The sequence below is a fragment of the Drosophila suzukii genome, unplaced genomic scaffold (assembly GCF_043229965.1).
Source record: "Drosophila suzukii unplaced genomic scaffold, CBGP_Dsuzu_IsoJpt1.0 scf_20, whole genome shotgun sequence".
NCBI classification, from domain to species: Eukaryota; Metazoa; Arthropoda; class Insecta; order Diptera; family Drosophilidae; genus Drosophila; species Drosophila suzukii.
This window is the reverse complement of record NW_027255907.1, coordinates 107,193-126,666: the sequence shown is the minus strand read 5'-3', so window position 1 is coordinate 126,666 and position 19,474 is coordinate 107,193. Positions and strand designations below refer to the sequence as shown.

At 46.9% G+C, this 19,474-nt stretch overlaps 2 protein-coding genes and 1 long non-coding RNA gene across 6 annotated transcripts; 2 read left to right on the top strand and 1 right to left on the bottom strand.

Moving 5' to 3' along the window:
- Positions 1–431: 431 nt before the first annotated feature.
- LOC139354753 (uncharacterized) lies at positions 432–5,844 on the top strand. The gene is made up of 5 exons (XM_070999000.1): positions 432–2,393; positions 2,521–3,395; positions 3,550–3,724; positions 3,806–5,360; positions 5,429–5,844. Exons 1-5 carry the CDS (start codon positions 432–434, stop codon positions 5,842–5,844), a joined length of 4,983 nt encoding a protein of 1,660 aa, XP_070855101.1.
- An 8,425-nt stretch (positions 5,845–14,269) lies between these two features.
- On the bottom strand, positions 14,270–16,114 carry LOC136117629 (uncharacterized). Of its 4 annotated transcripts, XM_065868601.2 has the most exons (6): positions 15,910–16,114; positions 15,779–15,847; positions 15,210–15,683; positions 15,065–15,143; positions 14,685–14,774; positions 14,270–14,584 (listed from the first exon to the last, which is right to left on the bottom strand). In XM_065868601.2, exons 3-6 carry the CDS (start codon positions 15,229–15,231, stop codon positions 14,509–14,511), a joined length of 267 nt encoding a protein of 88 aa, XP_065724673.1. In that variant the 5' UTR covers positions 15,232–15,683; positions 15,779–15,847; positions 15,910–16,114; the 3' UTR covers positions 14,270–14,508. The 4 variants fall into 4 exon arrangements, with proteins under 4 accessions (XP_065724673.1, XP_065724671.1, XP_065724672.1 ...); XM_065868599.2 differs by having other exon boundaries at positions 15,065–15,683; XM_065868600.2 differs by having other exon boundaries at positions 15,065–15,683; positions 15,779–16,114.
- A 1,721-nt stretch (positions 16,115–17,835) lies between these two features.
- Positions 17,836–19,258, top strand: LOC136117630 (uncharacterized). The gene is made up of 3 exons (XR_010655157.2): positions 17,836–18,472; positions 18,576–18,650; positions 18,707–19,258. It is a non-coding gene; the product is annotated as an uncharacterized lncRNA (long non-coding RNA).
- The last annotated feature ends 216 nt before the right edge of the window (positions 19,259–19,474 follow it).

Below are 19,474 nucleotides of genomic sequence, written 5' to 3'. Positions count from 1 at the left end.
ACGCGTGTGGGGTAGTCGTTAACAAGGCAACTCCATATGATGCAAGACAACTCCTTTTATTCGCAGTCCTAGGGAGACTGTAAGGGCAACTTGCGCTGGAGGACGGCTTGACGACCAGCTAGAGAGTTGCCAGGAGCAATTCCCGTACCAGTAGAGGAGTCGCAGGCAGCGACATAGACGGGCGCAGACAGCGCCGAACACTGGGTACGGACGGAGTCGCAGTCAGCGACAGGGAGACGCAGGCCGCGTCAGTTAAGGAGACCGCAGACAGCGGTCAGGAGGCGCAAGGAGCGCCAAGCACGGGGTCCGCAGACAGCGGGCCAGAAGACGAAAGGAGCGTCAAGCATCGCCTGCCGCAGCCAGCGGCCAGAAGGCACAGGTGCCGCCATTTTGGAGAGCGCTGAGGCAGCGCCGTATTTGGACCTGTTAGGATGCAGCATTCCCCGAAGAGGAGCTCGCGGCTGAGAGGAGGGGAAGCCACCCCTACAGCAACGCGAGCGGATCAGCAGCCAGTGAGTAGTGGAGCAGAAAACCGGCCGCGAGTGAACATAACCTCGGCGGCGGCCATTTCTAGCCCAGCCACTACGGTGACTACAGTAGCGTCCCAACCGAGGAGTACTGCTGTCACAGCTGCGGGATCAGAGCCGGAGACGAACCAGTCCCTCACGTCGGACCTTTTGAAAAGGATCGCGGCGTTGGAGGAGGAGCTAAAGCAGGTTAACAGTGCGAGCACCGCCAATTGCGCGCCAATCGCATTTGGCCCAAGCGCAGATGGCGCCATCAGTGGAGCGTCGGGGCGGCCGCCATCTTGGAGCGGACCGCCATTAGCCACATCTAACGGTGAGGCCTCAACTAACGGGGTCGGGCCGGTCCCACATAGCGGTGTCGGTGCGAGCAGTGCGGCCTGCACGCTGCCGCCATCTTGGAGTGGACCGCCATTGCTAACGACTAGCAATCATTTTGTGGAGCCACTGTGTGCTACAAGTGTTGCGCAGACAGCGCATGGATTCGTGCTACCGGGCGGGAGCACCCACAACGTGGCAACAGCATCGTCATTTGTTGGGTCCTACGCCCCGATAACGCCGAATGAATCCCAAAGAGTGTACGGGCCAAGGAAGCTTCCGGACCTGCCTGTATTTGGAGGGCAGCCCGAGGAGTGGCCGATCTTTAACTGTGCGTTTGTGGAGACGACCCAAGCATACAACTGCACAGACTTGGAGAACAACCAGAGGTTGGAGGAGCTTGTGGCAAAGCTTCCTACGAGCAAGCGAGTAGACTGGGCCAGGCACGCTGCATCGATCGAGCCCTTTCCCACTGTGGAGCACTTCAGCGTGTGGCTGCAGGAGTACGCAAACGTCGTGTTTACGGTTTTGGACGTCGAGGGAAAGGAGCCGAGGCGTCGAGTTCTACATGCGAGCGTCGACCAGAACGGATGCGATCAACAGGATGATCGGCATGGAGGTTGTCCAATTTGTGGAGGGCAACATGCTGCGACGAGCTGCAGGGAGTTCATTGGAGCTTCGCCACCGGGTAGGTGGAGCATGGTGAGGAGGCATCGGCTCTGCTTCACATGCTTACGGAGTGGACATACGACCAGAACCTGCGATGTACATGGCGAGTGCCAGATCAACCGATGCCGCAGATTGCATCACCGTCTGCTACATGGTGCGGACGAGGAGCGAAGATGGCCGGCGCAGCGAGGTGGCTTCAGGAGCCACAACGGAGGAAACCAGCAGTCAGCAGTTTCCAGACGCGGCCCGGACAGGAGGTCTTCGCCACGAGGTGGTTACAGGGACCACGAGGGGAGCCTACAGTCGGATGTCCCCAGAAACAGGCTGGAGATAAGGGCCCCGCAGCCAGCGGAGGCGCCCGTGCAGAGGAACTTAAACTGCGTTGACGCCGAGGGAGGCCGACTTTTGTTCCGTATACTGCCAGTAACGCTGTACGGAGCTGGTCGCCAGGTGGATACATACGCGCTCTTGGATGAAGGATCCTCCGTCACGATGATCGATGACGAGCTACGGAGGAATCTGGGAGTGCGAGGCGTACATCGACAGCTGAATATACAATGGTTTGGAGGAAGGGCCAGCAGAGAGCCCAGCAACGTGGTGAGCCTAGAGATAAGTGGAGCTGGGAAGCCCACTCGCCACGCTTTAAGGAACGTGTACTCCGTTTCGAGCCTGAGTCTGCCAATGCAGACGTTAGGTCGACGAGATGTCCAGGGCGTGCATAAGGATGCGCGTCTGCCGATGAAGCCCTACATCAACGTGGTGCCTAAGTTGCTCATCGGACTGGACCATGGACATTTGGGATTGCCACTTAGGACGAGGCGGTTTGCCAGAGAGGGACCGTATGCGGCCGCAACCGAGCTTGGATGGGTTGTGTTTGGGCCAGTAAGTGGGCAATCGACTACGCCGTCACCGAGGCCCTGCCTTCTAGCCGTGTCAATGGATGATACGATGGAAAAGATGGTGGAGGACTACTTCGATGGAAAGCTTTGGTGTGAAGCTCGCGCCACAGGTCGCAGGCAGCGATGACGCGCGGGCACAAAGGATCCTCGAAGATACCACGGTGAAAGTGGGGCGTCGCTACCAGACGGGATTACTCTGGAAGGACGACTACGCTGTGCTGCCACGGAGCTATGAGATGGCGCACAGACGGCTGATCAATGTGGAGAAGAAGTTGAAGCGCAACGGGCAGTTGGCGCTGGAATACGATCGTATCATCAAGGGTTACGTATCCAAAGGATATGCGAGGGAGCTGCAGCAGGATGAGGTCGCGGTGACGAGCGACCGGCTATGGTATTTGCCACATTTTGGTGTCGAAAACCCGAACAAGCCCGGTAAGGTCCGGCTTGTGTTCGATGCTGCAGCCAAGGTTGGAGGAACCTCGCTAAATTCGGCGCTGGACAAGGGGCCTCAGCATTACAAGCCCTTGCCAGCCGTGCTCTTCCACTTCAGGGAAGGAGCAGTCGGAGTCTGCGGTGACATCAAGGAGATGTTCCACCAAGTGCTGATCCGACCCGAGGATCGATGTTCCCAACGATTCCTTTGGAGGGATGGCAACGACGATCGAGACCCGGATGTGTACGAGATGAACGTAATGACCTTTGGAGCAGCCTGCTCACCGAGCGCTGGGCATTACGTAAAGACGGTGAATGCCCTGAAGTTTCGGGATTCGGACCCGAGGGCAGTCAAGGCCATCATCGACTACCACTACGTCGATGACTATGTGGACAGTTTCGCTACAGAGAGCGAAGCTATAAGTGTATCTAACCGAGTGAAGGAGATACATGCGGAGGCTGGATTCGAGTTATGCCAGTTTTCATCCAGCTCACCCATCGTGGAAGCGGCGTTGGGACCACCCAGCAGAAGATCCTTGGAATGCGCTGGCAGGTAGCCACGGACGACTTCAGATTCAACGTGGAGTATCACCGAGTGCCAAGTAGCGTTCTAAGTGGAGATCGAGTCCCTACAAAGAGGGAGTATTTGAGCCTGCTGATGTCAACGTTCGACCCATTGGGATTCCTGTGCTGCCTGATGATTAAAGCGAAGCTGTTGTTGAGAGAGATCTGGATGCAGAAGATCTAGTGGGACGAACCACTACCGGAGGAGATAGGCAGAGCCTTTGCGGTCTGGCGCAGGGAGATGGACGCCGTGGGACAGTTCCGATGCCCTCGTCACTATTTCGGGCATGGAGCAGTCCGGACCGTCGAGTTGCACGTGTTCGTAGATGCAAGTCAATCTGCATTCGCGGCGGTGGCCTATTGGAGGGTCACGTACGAGGATGACAGCGTGCTGGTTAGCTTCGTGTGCGCAAAGACGAAGTGCGCGCCGATGAGAACGATGTCGATCCCAAGGTTGGAGCTGCAGGCAGCGGTTCTTGGAACCAGACTGATGAACACTGTCCAGGAGGAGCACAGTGTGGACATCAGCGAGACGGTGTTGTGGACGGACTCAAAACGGTGCTGAGATGGATCGGCAGCACCCACCGCCGGTACAAGCAGTTTGTTGGCAACCGAGTGGCGGAGATTTTGGAGTCGTCGAAGGTTTCCCAGTGGAGGTGGGTACCTACAGCCGACAACGCAGCGGATGATGCGACGCGGTCGCAGAATAAGGCGGACCTTAGCCCGGAATCACGTTGGTTAAGCGGACCCGCATTTTTGAGGCAGCCAGCGAGCGGCTGGCCGGCGCCTGAGGAGGGAACTAAGCGTGTTCCAGATGCGCCTGAGGAGGGAACTAAGCGTGTTCCAGATGCACCTGATGAACAGGAGATGCCCGGTGAGTTTGCGTTGATGGCCGCGGATGAATTTGCCATTCCGTTCCAGAGATTCTCGAGCTTCAGTCGCCTGGTGAGGACCACAGCATGGGTCTTGAGGTTTGCGCGTTGGTGTCGCAAGCAGAGAAGCAAGATCGAGGAGTACGGACTCACTGCATCGGAGTGTGAGGCCGCGGAGAACCTGTTAGTCAGACAGGCCCAGTTGGAGTCGTTCCCCGACGAGATGAGGTCGGCGGAATGCGGAAAGGACGTCGCCAGCTCGAGTGAGATTCGAGGTCTGGCGCCTTACGTGGATGAACACGGAGTTCTGCGAGTTTATGGCAGAGTTGATGCCGCGCTGTGCATGCCGTACAGTGCGAGGAGGCCCGTAATACTGTCACACAGGCACAGTCTTACGGATTTGATTGTGAGGGACTTTCATGCCCAGATGAAGCATCAAAACGTGGATGCGACGATTGCTCAGATTCGGACGAGATTCTGGGTCACGAAGATGAGACGAGTGCTGAAGGAAGTAATCTCGTCGTGCAACGAGTGCAAGTTGCAGCGAACGCGGCCGATGCCGCCGATAATGGGACCCCTACCAGAGGATCGACTGGAAGCGGGAGGATGGCCATTCAAGTACACCGGATTGGACTACTTTGGGCCACTGCTGGTGACTGTATCCCGTCACAGAGAGAAGCGGTGGGTCGCCTTGTTCACATGCTTGACGACAAGGGCGATTCATCTGGAGTTGGCTCATGACCTGTCGACGGATTCCTGCATAATAGCGATGAGGAACTTCGTCTGCCGTAGAGGACCAGTACATAGACTGCGGAGTGATAACGGCAAGAACTTCGTGGGAGCTGACAGGGAGGCCAAGCGATTTGGAGACGTGTTCGAGACGGAGAGGATACAGAGTGAGTTGTCCAGCAGAAGCATTGAATGTGATTTCAATTGCCCATCGAACCCGTCTGAGGGCGGAGTATGGGAGCGGATGGTGCAGTGCGTCAAACGAGTGCTGCGTCATACCCTGAAGGAAGTCGCGCCGAGGGATCATGTGTTGGAGAGTTTCCTGATCGAGGCGGAGAATGTAGTCAACTCGCGTCAGCTCACCCACTTGCCGGTGGATGCGGACCAAGAGGCGCCGTTGACGCCAAATGATCTGCTCAAGGGAGCAGCTACCTGCCGAATACGCCTGGATTGGATGCGGAGCTGCCCAAGGAGGGTTCTACGCGAAAGCAGTGGAGGATTGCTCGCATGCTGCGAGATCGTTTCTGGAGGAGGTGGGTCCTGGAGTACCTGCCTACGCTTGTGCGCCGCGAGAAGTGGTGCCGGAGAACGGAGCCCATCCGCCAGGGCGATATGGTCTTCGTCTGCGATCCTGCCTTGCCCAGACGAGAGTGGCGCAAGGGAATCGTGGAGGAGGTCTACAGCGGAGCTGATGGAGTCGTCAGACGCGCTACTGTGCGCGTGAACGACAATGGCCTATCTCGGATAATGTTGCGGCCCGTCTCAAAACTTGCAGTTTTGGATTTGAGTGAAGCGGTTCTTCACGGGGTCGGGGATCTCGACGGTCGAACATTATAATCGATAGGTAGACTAAGTATTGTAAGAGAAATCTAGTATTTGTTAATTTATCCGATCTCGTATGGATTTCTTGGCCCTTGAAGTGCGGGCCTACTAATATCGGTTTAATGGATGCCGCCATAAATTGTGCTTTTCATTGTCTTGTGAATCGTAGGAGGGCACACTGCGGTAAGATTAAGTTAGTTTGAAATGTATGAGGCTGATCTGAATTGTTAACAGAATAAAACGACTGCCACGAGCGCCACCAGGCGCACGCCGCCCTTAAAGTTCACCCTCTCTTCGGACCTACGCGTGTGGGGTAGTCGTTAACAAGGCAACTCCATATGATGCAAGACAGGGCTCTTATATTCTTCGGGGCCTGTATGTATCCACTAGCAGGAATGTTTTCTAGCTTGATATAGTGATTTCAAAATAATTGAAATTTTTTATTGCCCAACCAGAGTCTTTTTCTTGAAACTCACTGCTCGATGCAAATAAGCTATCTACTGCAATATTTAGTTCATCGGTAATGTTTTCATTTTGGTATACAGACTTATATGCAGTCCCAAAATGTTTTGTTGTTTAAACAGTAACTCCTTCATCTGTTTGTTTAATATAGGTACCATAAACTCTTAGGTTGCATTTAATGGCTCTATATTCTATCATGCAATGCTTTATAATTTCAATTATATTTTTTTGGCAATGCTGATAAAAATCTTTTAAATCAATAGTGTTTTGGACTGTACTATTGATTCGATATGATTTTACAGGAAAAACAGTTTGTGAGTTAAGAAGAATTATATTTCCATTATTTTTTACTTTTTACATTTTTATGCTTATCGGTCAATATGTGTTGACGTTCCCTTGTTGCAAGATATTTATCACCACAAGTAGGGCATAAAAGTTCTAATTTTAAATCCTTTTTAGTTTCGCTAATCTTAGCTTTTTTTCTTGGTTGAGTACTTCCTTACCCTCATCCATTCTCATCCGTTTGAGAGCGTTTGATGATGTTGTGGGATGATCGTCCAGATGATTTTGCCTTCTGTTTTGTCATTGCCGTTTTTCAGCATTCATTAAAATATTGAATGCATTTTTAGGTCCAATACAATTTTGATAGTGCTCGTCAAATTCATAATTATGAACTAAGGTAGAGCATAAGTCACACCTTATTTTTTATTTACACATTATAACCTCGAAGGCATTCCGAGGCTTTGAGTACTGAGCATAATGAGTTTCAAACTCACTCATCTCCACATTTTTGGTGCACAAATCACAAGCAACGAATGACTCCATTTTTAAGGCTTTAGTTTTAATTTTTTTTATTCAAAAAATATATTGTTATGTGTTGTAATGTTGTTAACAATTTTCACCCACTCGTTAAAGAGGTAAAAAGCACGATAATGTTGTTTACAATTTTCACCCACTCGTTTAAAAGGTAAAAAGCACGATTAGAGTTGTTCGGCGCGATTACAAGGACCGATGTGGATCTAATTATTTTATTAGAATACAGTACTGAGGCATTTGAAGAACTGATCCTGAGCATTTTGAGTGGTGTCATTTTTATAGTCTAGAATGTTCACTTAACAGGTTGACATCTACAGGGAGTGCATACAGGCATGTTGTACTCCTAGAACCAATCCGATTGGTTCTCGAACATAAGGAGCAGCCCAATACCCCAGTAGAATGGTTATTAGAAGGAAAACGAACACAAGGATTGATAACAAGTTACCGGGGGTGAACGTGGTGTAGGAGGGGTTAGGATGTAGGTAAATATCGAAGGTGTACAATTCGACATACGTTAAGGAAAGGCAATCTCTGTGTAAGCAAGATATGAATAAATGGTCAGTTAAGGTCGGGCCAGCATTGGCATAAGATGTCGCGATGCAACAATTCGAATTTCCTAAGCCTTAATCTAAGAGTAGCTATTAAAAGCGGTTGCGGAGGTTTTTAGGCGGTTTTAAATGTATTTTGTATGAGTTCTTTTTAATTGCAAGCGTATATTCATACCATAATCAGTGTGTTTGGTATTCCACGGAACCCTCCCGTTTTATTGCATTTCAAATATTGTGACCCCTCGTTATCTTCTGAGAATGAGCAGGAGAAAGTGAACCCCCTACCCTCGAGTCCATGCTCATGACTGTTTCTGTTTTGTTCAAAATGTGCAGTTTTTATTTATATATTATTTTATATTTTATTTTTATTATTTATAATTTTCTCTGTTCTAAAATAAGAACTGCACATTTTGAACAAAACTCACAAAAATAAAATTTCACACCTTCGCGCACAAGCAGTCATGAGCATGGACTCGAGGGTAGGGAGTGAGATTCGGGTTCGTGGGTCAATCGATAGGTATTGATGAGAACATTACATTTCAGTTAAAATTTTCTATCTAGCATCAAAACTGTAGGAGCCACAGTTTTGGGCGGTTTGTGGGCGTTAGAGTGGGCGTGGCAGTCTACTGAAACAAACTTGCGCTGCGTAGGAAGCTCAGGAATCTGCACGCCAAATCTCAATAGCCTAGCTCCCATAGTTTCCGAGATCTCAGCGTTCATCCGGACAGACGGACAGACGGACAGACGGACATGGCTAAATCGACTCGGCTAGTGATCCTGATCAAGAATATATATACTTTATGGGGTCGGAAACGCATCCTTCTGCCTGTTACATACTTTCCGACGAATCTAGTATACCCTTTTACTCTACGAGTAACGGGTATAACAACTCATACAAAATACATATAAAACCGCCTAAAAAAACCTCCGCAACCACATTTAATAGCTACTGGCCCGCAACAGTAAATATTTATTTACCTACACGTAAATTTTCTGTTGGAGCGTGCCGAATACAGAAATTTAATATAGTTTATTTATTTTATCGAATGTAATATCATCTTTCGTCACAATTGTTGATATCAAAAATGTTTGTTAGAGGCGCTTTCGCCACTACTTTTTACTTCGTTAAGAGGTGTTTTTGTTTGATATCAGAAGTTTTTTTTTGTACAAGAGTTTAAGTACCCCAGTACCATGACTAGGAGTCGTCCCCATATGGCTTGGCTATTGAAAAACCAAACACACAGATTCGACCCCTAATCTTAGCTGAACGCCACCTTAAATTAGGCACTGTAGCGTCATTACCAGTCGACACCCTCGAGGAGGGTTCAGTATGGGAATCTCAAGGGCTGTACAGTTTCAGATTCCAAGGGAAATCTGTCGTTTCTTACATTTCCCGCCGAACTAAAGGGGTTTTTCCAAAGTGGCAGAACAAATAGATCAAGTTTCCTTTTTCGATTAGCTTCATGCAAGTAAAAAACCCTAAAACCATAACAGATTTTCCGTTTGAAAAAATCGAATAGGAATATTTTTCATCAATTTGGTTTTTTTTCTTGTTTATTCCAATAAGTATGACATTTCTCGTATACGGAGCTAAAACGAGTTGCACTTTTTATCGCTTAATATCTTCCAAACGGTAATTTTTAGGGCAAAAAGTGTTATATATTAAATGTTGAGGAATTTCAAGGGCTATATGATTTGAAATTTAAAAAGAAATTGTTCTACTCAATTTTGAGAAAATAGTCAAAAAGTGGTTTTAAAAAATAACTTTTTGTCATAACTCTGGATCTATTATATTCAGACAACTTTACTATATAAAGGGTATTTAGCAAATTAAATTATCTTTTCAGAGATATATAAGTCTGGTTTTTTTTTTTATTTTCCGCTAAACTAGCTGGTTTTTCCAAAAGTCGTAGAACAAACGTTTTCTAAATCAAGCTACTTTATACACCCATAGGGTTTCCAAAACCCTAAAACTAAGATGGGTTACATACAAACCCACAAACAAAGGGTTTTTTGTGGGAAGAAGAAGAAAATCTTGATTTTGAATTACTTTTGAACGGGACATCGGATATCAACAAATGAGGTGTCATTCGACGCGTATTCTCATAATAAAACTAGCTAAACAGCCGGGGGCTTTTATCCCCACCGTATCCAGCAGCTCTAATTGTCTAAATTTTTACTTTTACACTTTCACTGCTTTTTCTCCCAAACAAATCTATACTTTGAAAGTCTTGGTATGCAATCTTCTTAGTTTTTGCGATACCTTTTGATTGGTGTATCACTCGTTACGATCGGACCATAATGGCAGATTTTCCATTCTGCGGCTATATATAGTAGTTGTCTTCGCACGCTCTCTTGCGCGCTTCGCCACTACGTGTACTGCCGTCCACAGTGATACATCCAAAATTTAAAATAATGCAGAATATCGCTAGTGGCATGAAAGATTGGGCCATATTAGTGTAGGGAAGTTCTTAGAAATTATACGAAATAGATTGTTTTAAGATGTTGAACTTATAAAAAGCATACAGCTAAATAGAAATGAATTATGTGAGGTGTGTAATAACGGAAAGCAATCTAGGCTAATATTTATTCTGATGTATGTAATCCGATTATGCCCTCAACTATTGATAATCAAAACTAATATGTAGTATTTATGATCAATATACATATTACTGTGTGACATATTTAATAACTTATAAATCAGACGTGTTTTTTGTATTCAAAGATTTGTGGTGAAAAGTGAGGCTCATTTCAACTTAAAAATGGTAAGTCTATATATTGATAATGGCAGGTAATACCTCTCTAATGAAATGCGTGAATTTTGTGTCAAAAAAGGTATCAGTTATCATTTAACGGTTCCTCATACCCCACCGTTGAAAGGTGTTCCAGAGCGGATGATTAGAACAATCGCTGACAAAGCAAGTTTTTGGGTTAAAGCTGTTTTAACAGCAACTTATTTAGTTAATTGGTCACCAAATATAACTTTAGAAATTATGAAAAAACACCATATGAGATGTGGCATAAAAGGAAGGCAAGAAAAGGAAGAAAAATAAGAAGAATGTTAGCTAAGGATGTAGTCATGGACGAAATGAACACAATATCTGTGACTTTAAATGAAAAGGACTCTGAAAACTTCGGTCACACTACAAAGAATAAGATTTTTCGACTAGTGAAACTCTTAGCCGATCTGAGTACTAGGCTGTAGGAAGTAGAACCGCGGAGTTATGAGATGCGTTGATAACTGATTTATTCTCCAGTTGGTACCTGCTTATATACTACTTGGAACACGGAATTCTATATATATTCAAAAGTAGGTCAGGGAATTATGATTATGGTAGCAGTTTGCGTAGTTGGCTTTGCGTAATTGGCTGACACTGCAAAATGTGCTGACTGCATTGGCGGGTCAGTGTGCCGTTGAGTCGGTGAGACGGTGAGTTAGTGAGACATATAATACGCTGATTAGCAATTCTCATATGCAGTGGGTGCTACTGAGCGCCTTGTACTTTTCCCAACTTGGCTACTGCTTGATTGGTTGGGTGTGGTCATGTTGAGCACCTCTGGGTACGAACAATATGTTTAAGATAAAGGAAGAAACATCAAAATGTACAGAAATTGTAAACGATCTACCCAATCAAATTAACATAGAAGAAAATGTAATGTTATACCCAAGATTATCGACCTGAGGACAGGCCAAATTCAACGGAGGGGGGGAGTGACATACCCTGCAGTACCATTCAGCGCTTATTGAGCACTCAATCACTGCAAAAAGCTCATCACTGAGCGCACAATTTGTCGTAAGTGCTTAAATTAACATAGGCATGTCCTAGGGTTCATCAGTGCTCAAAAAATAGCACGCATTGAGCGCTTTTTTGAGCACCCTTTTGAGCGCTTTTTTCAGCAGCAGAAAAAGCACACGTTCAGCACATGTTGAGCGCTCGATTAAGCAGCGGAAAAAGCACACATTCAGCACATGTTGAGCGCTCGATTGAGCAGCGAAAAAGCGCACATTTAGCACACGTTGAGCGCTTAGCAGCAAATAAAATTTCAGTTGTAATTTTTATTTTTATTTGTTTAATTTAAAATTTGAGCTCGGGGGTTTCCGGTGTTATCGGGGTCGCTGGCACCTCCTTCTCAGCATCTGGTGCCGGCGCTGCCTTTTTTTTGGTACAACTCAAGTTTTTAACGCACCGCATTGCCTTCTGCTGCGCCTTTTCGGGAGGCTCCGAGGGATCCACCAGGGCGATTGCATCTAGTATAAGAAAAACTTAGTTTTAAAAATAAAACAAGACGAGAATAAAAACGAGTGACCGAAAGTAATCGTTTATGTATTTTTTTATTATTTATTAAATAATTTATTTGTTTTGCAGATGCGGAAAAAATACCACTTTTTCAGGGACGGAAAATTAGAGATGTTTGAGATTTTTATTTAAATAGCCATGTTTGTTTACTTACACAATAATAAAAATTATGCTTTAATGTTATTAATATATTATAAAAACAAACATCTCTTATTTTTGGTCCCAAGAAACTTAGCACTCAATAAGATTTTCAAATTTTTTCACAGATTCATTCATTTGTTTATTTATATGCATCATTTGTTGTTTTTCACGTCAAAAATTAATATTTTTCACAGCTATTTTTTTTCCGCCACGTGTTTTTTTGGGAATCTTGTATTTTCCATTTTTTTAATATACATTAACTTGTTTTTACTCTCACTGATTAAATAAATATTGGTCTGCGACAGACTTACCTGGGAATCGTATAGGTATCACTTTTAAACCACTGGTTTTTTTTATTTAACTACGTTAATTGCGTGCAATTCTTACTCCTTCACATAAGTAAGCCCCAGTGAAACAGACGAAAAAAGTCGCGTGCCTTCCAGAAAAACAACAAGAACGGTTCCGCTAATCCGTTGTTGCATCTTGCACATAAAAGCAGGGTATTTATAGACATATCCGACTGTGCAAATCGGTTTATAAAAATATATTCTTAAAACTTATCATTTACGAACAAATGTCGCATTATTCAAAAGGCATGGGTGCACAAAAGTCTATATATTTTAGTTGCTGGGCCTCCTTCCCATCACACGCACTTTTCCGTCTGAGACATGGCGAGAGAGGGAAAGCCCAAAATTACTTTTTGTGCGTTCTCTTTGCGGACCCGACTGAGAGCGCGTCGCTTTGCCGCCGTTGCGCTCAGCTCTGCCGGCGTCGCTGGCTTCTCTGCCGACGTCGCAGTCGGCTTCGTGATGATTGGGCGCTTAACTCAATTGTGGAACTGCAGGGTATCCATTGCACCACATACTCCTATGTACATGTCCACACACCCACACATACATGCAGACATTATGCAGTCACCCTCGAGACACCCTCTAAGAAATAAGAACCCAAATTTAATTGTCAACAAGCCAATGGAAAATTACCAAGCTATAAGCAAGCCAGAAGAAATTTCCATGAAACAAAAAACCACAGTTTATAGACTTAATAATTAGAACGAGCCGCTGTTCAGACTATCGGCACGTTCCCACAAATCAGGATACTCAGATTTCGGGACCCAAGTCTGGAGTCCAAAGTCCAAATTTAGAGAATCACTCAATAGCAATAAGTCCCACTCTCAAAAAGCTCTAAAGCTTAGAACCGAGTGTTATGTCGCCATCCCTCAGTAATCTACTAATAGAGAAAACCAGGGATGCAAAGTGGGTTTAGGGTTTCCAGTAATGGGCAACGTGGAAATTGGAGTCAGTTCGGGGGCGAATTCAAATTCAAACCGGACAAATGGAGGTTATTGACCCAGAATGCAGGGAACAGAGGTCCGTAATCTGCTTGGGTTAGCGGAAAGAAAATGGCCGACACTAGATCAGTTCAGATTTGGTGTCGGCGGCGCGCAGTCGCAGCGGGTTCGGTGAATTAGCAATCTCCTCACGCGGTCGTGGTGTTCAAGTGGCCATCAGCGCCTAGACAAGTTCAGCAAAAATCGAACGCAGTACCGATAAATAAAAAGGAGTGAGCCCGCCCGTGCAAAGTTTTCGCCGGTCGCCGACGCCGGAGAACGGTCTCTGAAGCCGGACTGGTCAAGACCCTACGGTGAGTGCGTTCCGGTTAGTGGGGGAAAAGTCCAATAGGAATTCCATTTTAGGCCAGCGAGAAGAGACAAGAAAGGTAGTGGCCAGGCTCCATTAATTAGGGCCTGGCCAAGTTCTTTCTTGGAGCAACCCCGGTTCTCGGCCGGAGTTTACGTCATCGGCGAGTCCGGCGCCTCCAGCCGCTAGCTACCTGGAGGAACCCGTCGTGCCTGCGAGAAGTCATCCCCGCGCGTGGAGAATTCACTCCAGGAGGGGGCATAATCCTCCCCAGAATTCGGTGGAGGATTCCATTGCGCGTAACAGCACGTGGAATAACGTCACCAACCGGACCTGGAAAAGATCGGCTGCTTAACGCAAAATAACCCTTTTATCTTTATGTTGTGTTGTCCCTTAATTTATTTAGTTATTTGTTTATCTAATTATTTATATTCTTTTCATATAAAATTTGTTGGGGGAGGGGATCTTATATAGCACTTAAAAATTAACCTATATATATATTGCACATAGATACTACCCATATTGCACTATTATTTATTTATTATATCACAAATTTTAAACTGTTTATTGCCGGATGTGAACAATTCACGGCGAGTGTTTTTTCACATTTGTATCTGTTAGTTTTTGCAATTTATCGCACTTGTTAATCCCACGGGGAATCCTCTCCAGCGACCGCGTAGAATAGGTTCGTGTGTTATCCTCGGGTCTGGGATCCGCTTAAGAGAGCTCTTTTAGGTAGGGACCGAAATAAAGAAAACAGACCAGTCAACCCGTCTACGTAAATCCCTTGGTGTGACTGTTGCACCCAGCGGGCGGTGGTTGATGGGTTTCCTTACGGGAAGCTGAAGCCCTGTAAATAATTTAAGTGAATAAATGGTACTAGAATGAATATGGAGTAGACATATCTTTCAGAGGGGAGGGAACATGTAAACGGTTCCAAGGTATCTTACGGTGACCGGTCCAAGGGGCAGTCGGAGACATCTACGGCTGCTACGGTTTGCCCCCAAAAGCCCACAATATATCTGATGGCGTCCTGTGACCTAGAAAGGAACAAGTCGGGGAATTAGTTTTGTGATAATCACGTGTTGTGTTAGTTTTATAGTTTCGCATATTTCGTCAATGTTTTGGTCCAGCCATAAAACAGCTGTTGCAGCGTGTTGTGAAGTACAAACATCTGTTTGTTTATTGTTGCGTGTGTGGGCAGGGTTGGAGTACCCACACCCCAAGTGCTCTAGAGCTAGCCGGCGCTGCCCACTTGCGGACACACGTAGTCCTATTTTGGGACATAACAATATTGGCGCCCAACTTTCAAATATAAATGGCAACGCACCAGTCTCCAACAGGATTTTCCTCTTCCCATAGATCTTTATGAAGTCCTCGTCTGACCGGTAGGCGAACAGCAGAAAGATCTGGGGGAAAGACGAGAAATAAAGTTTGGATTAGGAAAGTAAGAAAAGAAAGAAAACGTTCTGTACTGTGTTCCTTTCTCGACGACATCAGCTGGTCCAAGCGAACTGGAAGATTTGCGATCGAGATACAGGAGCAACAGTCGGGGGAACGTAAAAAGATCCTTTTTCTTCAGGCAGTCGCCAATACAACCGAAATCCGGAGTCCTGAGTTTCTTAAGAACAGGAGTCTCAGAAGCTTCTGGATGATTCCTCGGTGTCCTTGACTGACGAACGGCGGTTAAGATGTATCGAGAGGTCGATGGGATGATGGTTAGTGAAGAAACATGGATTTTTGATTACTAAATAAAATGACACCCTTGGCTCCCAAACTTCGACTGAGTCGAAGTTGGAAAGAGTCGTCTCTGTCATTGTTTTGTGTTAAACGTTAAATGTTGTTATCATGTTCCAAGGTCGAGGACAGTCCATTAGAGAAATAGCGCCGCAGATCAGTTCACCGTAGGGGATGGGACAGTTTATAGTAGTTCTTTCCCCTTCTGTTTCCTGAAAGACAAAATTACGAATTAATAATTTTTGAAGAAATAAATCATCAAATTAAAATGGGTAAGAATGGAAATAATATGGAAGATTGCGGGAACCTTAAGACCCCTGTAGGGAACGCAGGATCATTCACTTGTCCCCCACTGCAACCAATGCCGTTTCACACTCTAAACCGGGTGGGAAACCCAAAAAGATTAGAGCTTGGCGACAACTCCACACCAATACCGACTTTTTCACACATCCAGCTAGATCCGATCCAAGAACAGTATAGCCTCGAAGGAGTCGACAACCAGGGCCATGGTAGCGATTTGAGGAACTTTGTGGTAGAATCCCAGAACCAGTTTCGAGCTGAAATGGAACGGTTTATCGGCGACAAGATTGACAAAAATATCAAAGAAGGCTTTGCTGAGTTGATGAGGCAGGTCGAAAGGAAGACATCTCTATCGGGGGGGTCAGAAACATCAATTAGGTCTCAGGGACTCCCTGCGGGCGGTCATTTTGGAAGTCGTCAACCTGGGAATCAGCCGACAATACTGTAACGAACTGTTTTTTATGGTCTGCTCGCTACGAGATTCGTGCGGCTAGCTCAGTATATTGTGTGTTCGTCCCACCAAATTTATATTAACGTGACCGCCCAGTAGCCCAGTGAGAAAGCACAGAATTCACGGGTTCGTATTGGGTTTTATTGCGGGTATATTATTACAAGTGTCTTAGTCGCTTGGTTGGCCTTGACTCGTTGCTTGTGACCTTCGGTGCTTCCGACGGTCCTGTATGACTCGACGACCTCTCGCCTTGATGACTCGGTGCTCCAGTCCTGTAGCTCCCTGAAGATACTCGCAGCTCCCTGAAAATCCTCGCCGCTCCCTGAAGATCCGCGCAGCTCCCTGAAGACGCTCGCTCGCTGTTCACTTCTCACGCGTGACTTGGTGACTGCTGGTAACGACTCGGAATCGCGAGGGGTATCGGCCGTACGGGCTTAGGGAAGCGTCACCGTTCTCAGACTAGGGTGAACAGAAGCTGCGCTCTCCAGGATCGCTCCTTTCGACACACCGCCACCTGTCCCTTGCTCTGTCCCGGATGGTCCCACTGGGGTTTCTGCTCAGCCCGCGCGGACAGTCAAGGCGGAACGCCAGGAAGCTGCCTCGCGCCTTACTTCGCTTCCACGCCTAGTGTAAACGAACGTTCCACCCTAGCCTCACCCTTTTGCTTTTTGTCCGGGACGTTTCCGTGTGGCTTTTGGTACTCGGGGTTCGGGCACGCCGCTCCGGGACCTCGCAAGTCGAATCCGTAGGGCTCTCCTGGATAATACCACTCGAGACCGTACCGATCGACCGCTCTCCCTTCTGGCTTGTTATACTCGTGGTTCGGGCACGCTGCTCCGGGACCTCGCAAGTCGAATCCGTAGGGCTCTCCTGGACAATTCCACTCGAGACCTTACCGATCGACCGCTCTCCCTTCTGGCTTGTTATACTCTTTCCAGGCGTAACGCCAGGACTTTGTGGACAGGGTTAATCGACCGCCTTGACCTAGCCGTGTGATGCCCTCTGGATCTCAGCTACCTGCGTCTCAATTCGGAGATTCCTGGTATCCCAATCCCGAACGTCTCGACGTAGCAATCTCGCTCCTTGTAGGCTCCCACGGCGCTGCTTCTCTGGCGACTCGACTTGCTGCTGCTCCCTTGTAGATTATCTGGTTGTTTGATTGTTCACTTTGGTATCTGAGTGATCTTGACGGTTTGACTCCTTGTGATCGACTGATCCAGCTGCCAGCGCTCTGCGGCCTTATATAGGGCCTCCGGGAACCGTTATTTCCCTTTTGCGCACGGCCCGCTGGATCTCTCCACTCTGGGTCCAAAGTCCGTGCCTCCTGGATGACCCACTTGTCGTTCCCGTACCGCTTCCAATCGATGCTCCGCCCACTGCTGCCATCCCGCTGATTCCCGTGATGCTTGTGGCACGCCTGTGTGCCGCTCCACCGCCGAGATGTGGCACTTCCTCTCCCGGTCCAAAGTTCACGGGAGAGTCCAAAGTCCGGTGGAGTCCCGTTACCCGCTATTGCACACGGCACTCTTGCCTTGCCCGCGAAGTCTCCACTCTCTCTCGATCTCCATCCTTGGTCTCCAAACTCTCTCGCTCTTCTTCATTGGTCTCCAAACTCCTTCGCTCTCCTTCGTTGGTCTCCAAACTCTCTCGCTCTCCTCGCCGCGCCGTTACTACGCGAATTCGCCGCGTATCTGGCAAGCGGCCGGCCATCTGCTGCTGTTTCTATTTGTGGGGAGTTATTCAACTCCTCACATTCCCCCCTTACTTCGGGAAACATTTTAAACTCGTTCCTACTCTCCGGCGTTTTCTTGTTTATCCTAGCCTTCGAGTCCTTGTGATTCCCGCGGCGCTCCCTCGTTGCTCCCTCGATGCTCCCACGACGCTCTTAACTCCGTTGAGTTTCTACAGCGCTGGTCATCCTCCTCGTAGCAACTTGAATCTCCCGCGCCGATATCTTTCCTGACTCCACTGGGACATCGATACTCGTGTGCTATCGATCCCCACCTCGCTGCTCATCGCTGCGTTCTACTCCTTTTATTTGCTTCCTCCGCCTGGTCACACCATTCGGGTGTGATCGATGTGCGATATCGATATCGACGGTGCGGCGTTGCCACCTGCTCGTTGCGATATTTCCACCTTTGGCCGATATTACCATTTGTGTACCCATCGATCGCACTTTCATCTAGTGCCAATCGATCGCCTATCGAGGCGCCCCCTTCCCTGGCTCATGGTGATTTTGCAACTTTCTAGGTAAGTTTTCGCATTTCTTCACTCCTTTCTATTTCATCCTTTCTCTCTCCACACGACCTCTCTCGCCTCTCGTCTCTCTCTCTCGCCCTTCAATCGTCCTCAGCCGGCTGAGCCTGGCTTTACGCTGGCAACACTCGAAAGCTGGTGCGGAGAGGACTTCTCATTTGCTTCGCTGCAGGTAAGTATTTTGGTGTCGCTTGGCTGCTTCCTGTATTAATCCAATATTTATTTCAGGATGCTGGAGCTGCCATGTATGCCCCTTACTTCTGGCCCCTGTTTCAGCCGCGTTTCCCGTTCTATGCCGGTTTTTCAAACTCTGTTTTTCGTTTTATTCAAATTTTATTGCCGCTCCTCGAACACTCTCGTGCCCGCCAGCCCCAACCGGACGCGGAACGCGAGTTACGTATAACCCCACTTCACTTCCCACATATGTCCAAAACCCAATTTCTTCTTTACCACCTCTTAATAATAAAGTACAAGAATTGCTTAACTCATTAAATGCTAAATAAACAATATATTAAAGTAATACAGCAAACAGGAAATGCACAGGTTACCGATCTGGCACATGCCAACCAAAATAAGTTCTAAGAATCCAAAAAAGCAATATAACACAGTAAACAGGAAATGCATAGTTCATCGATCGTTATTAAATTCAGGCTAACTAGAGGCCAACGATCTTACACATGTCAACCAGAATAATTCGTAATAAGCACTTCTGTAAACCTAAATTAAGTTTTCTTTAAAACATTATCAATAAAGAATATTCAGTTGATTTTTGCCCACCAACCCCGCTTGACGTGTTTTTACTTACAAATAATTTATTTTTTTTAAAACTTCGCGACTCCTTAAACAAAATTGGCGCAGTCGGTAGGATCCTTTTTAATTAAAGAGGGTCCAGTGATTATTCAAATCGAACTTAACGCGAAGAAAAAAAAATATAACAAAAATTTTTTGTGATAAATAAAAAATACAAAAAGTCAGCGAACAGAAGCGAACTAAAAA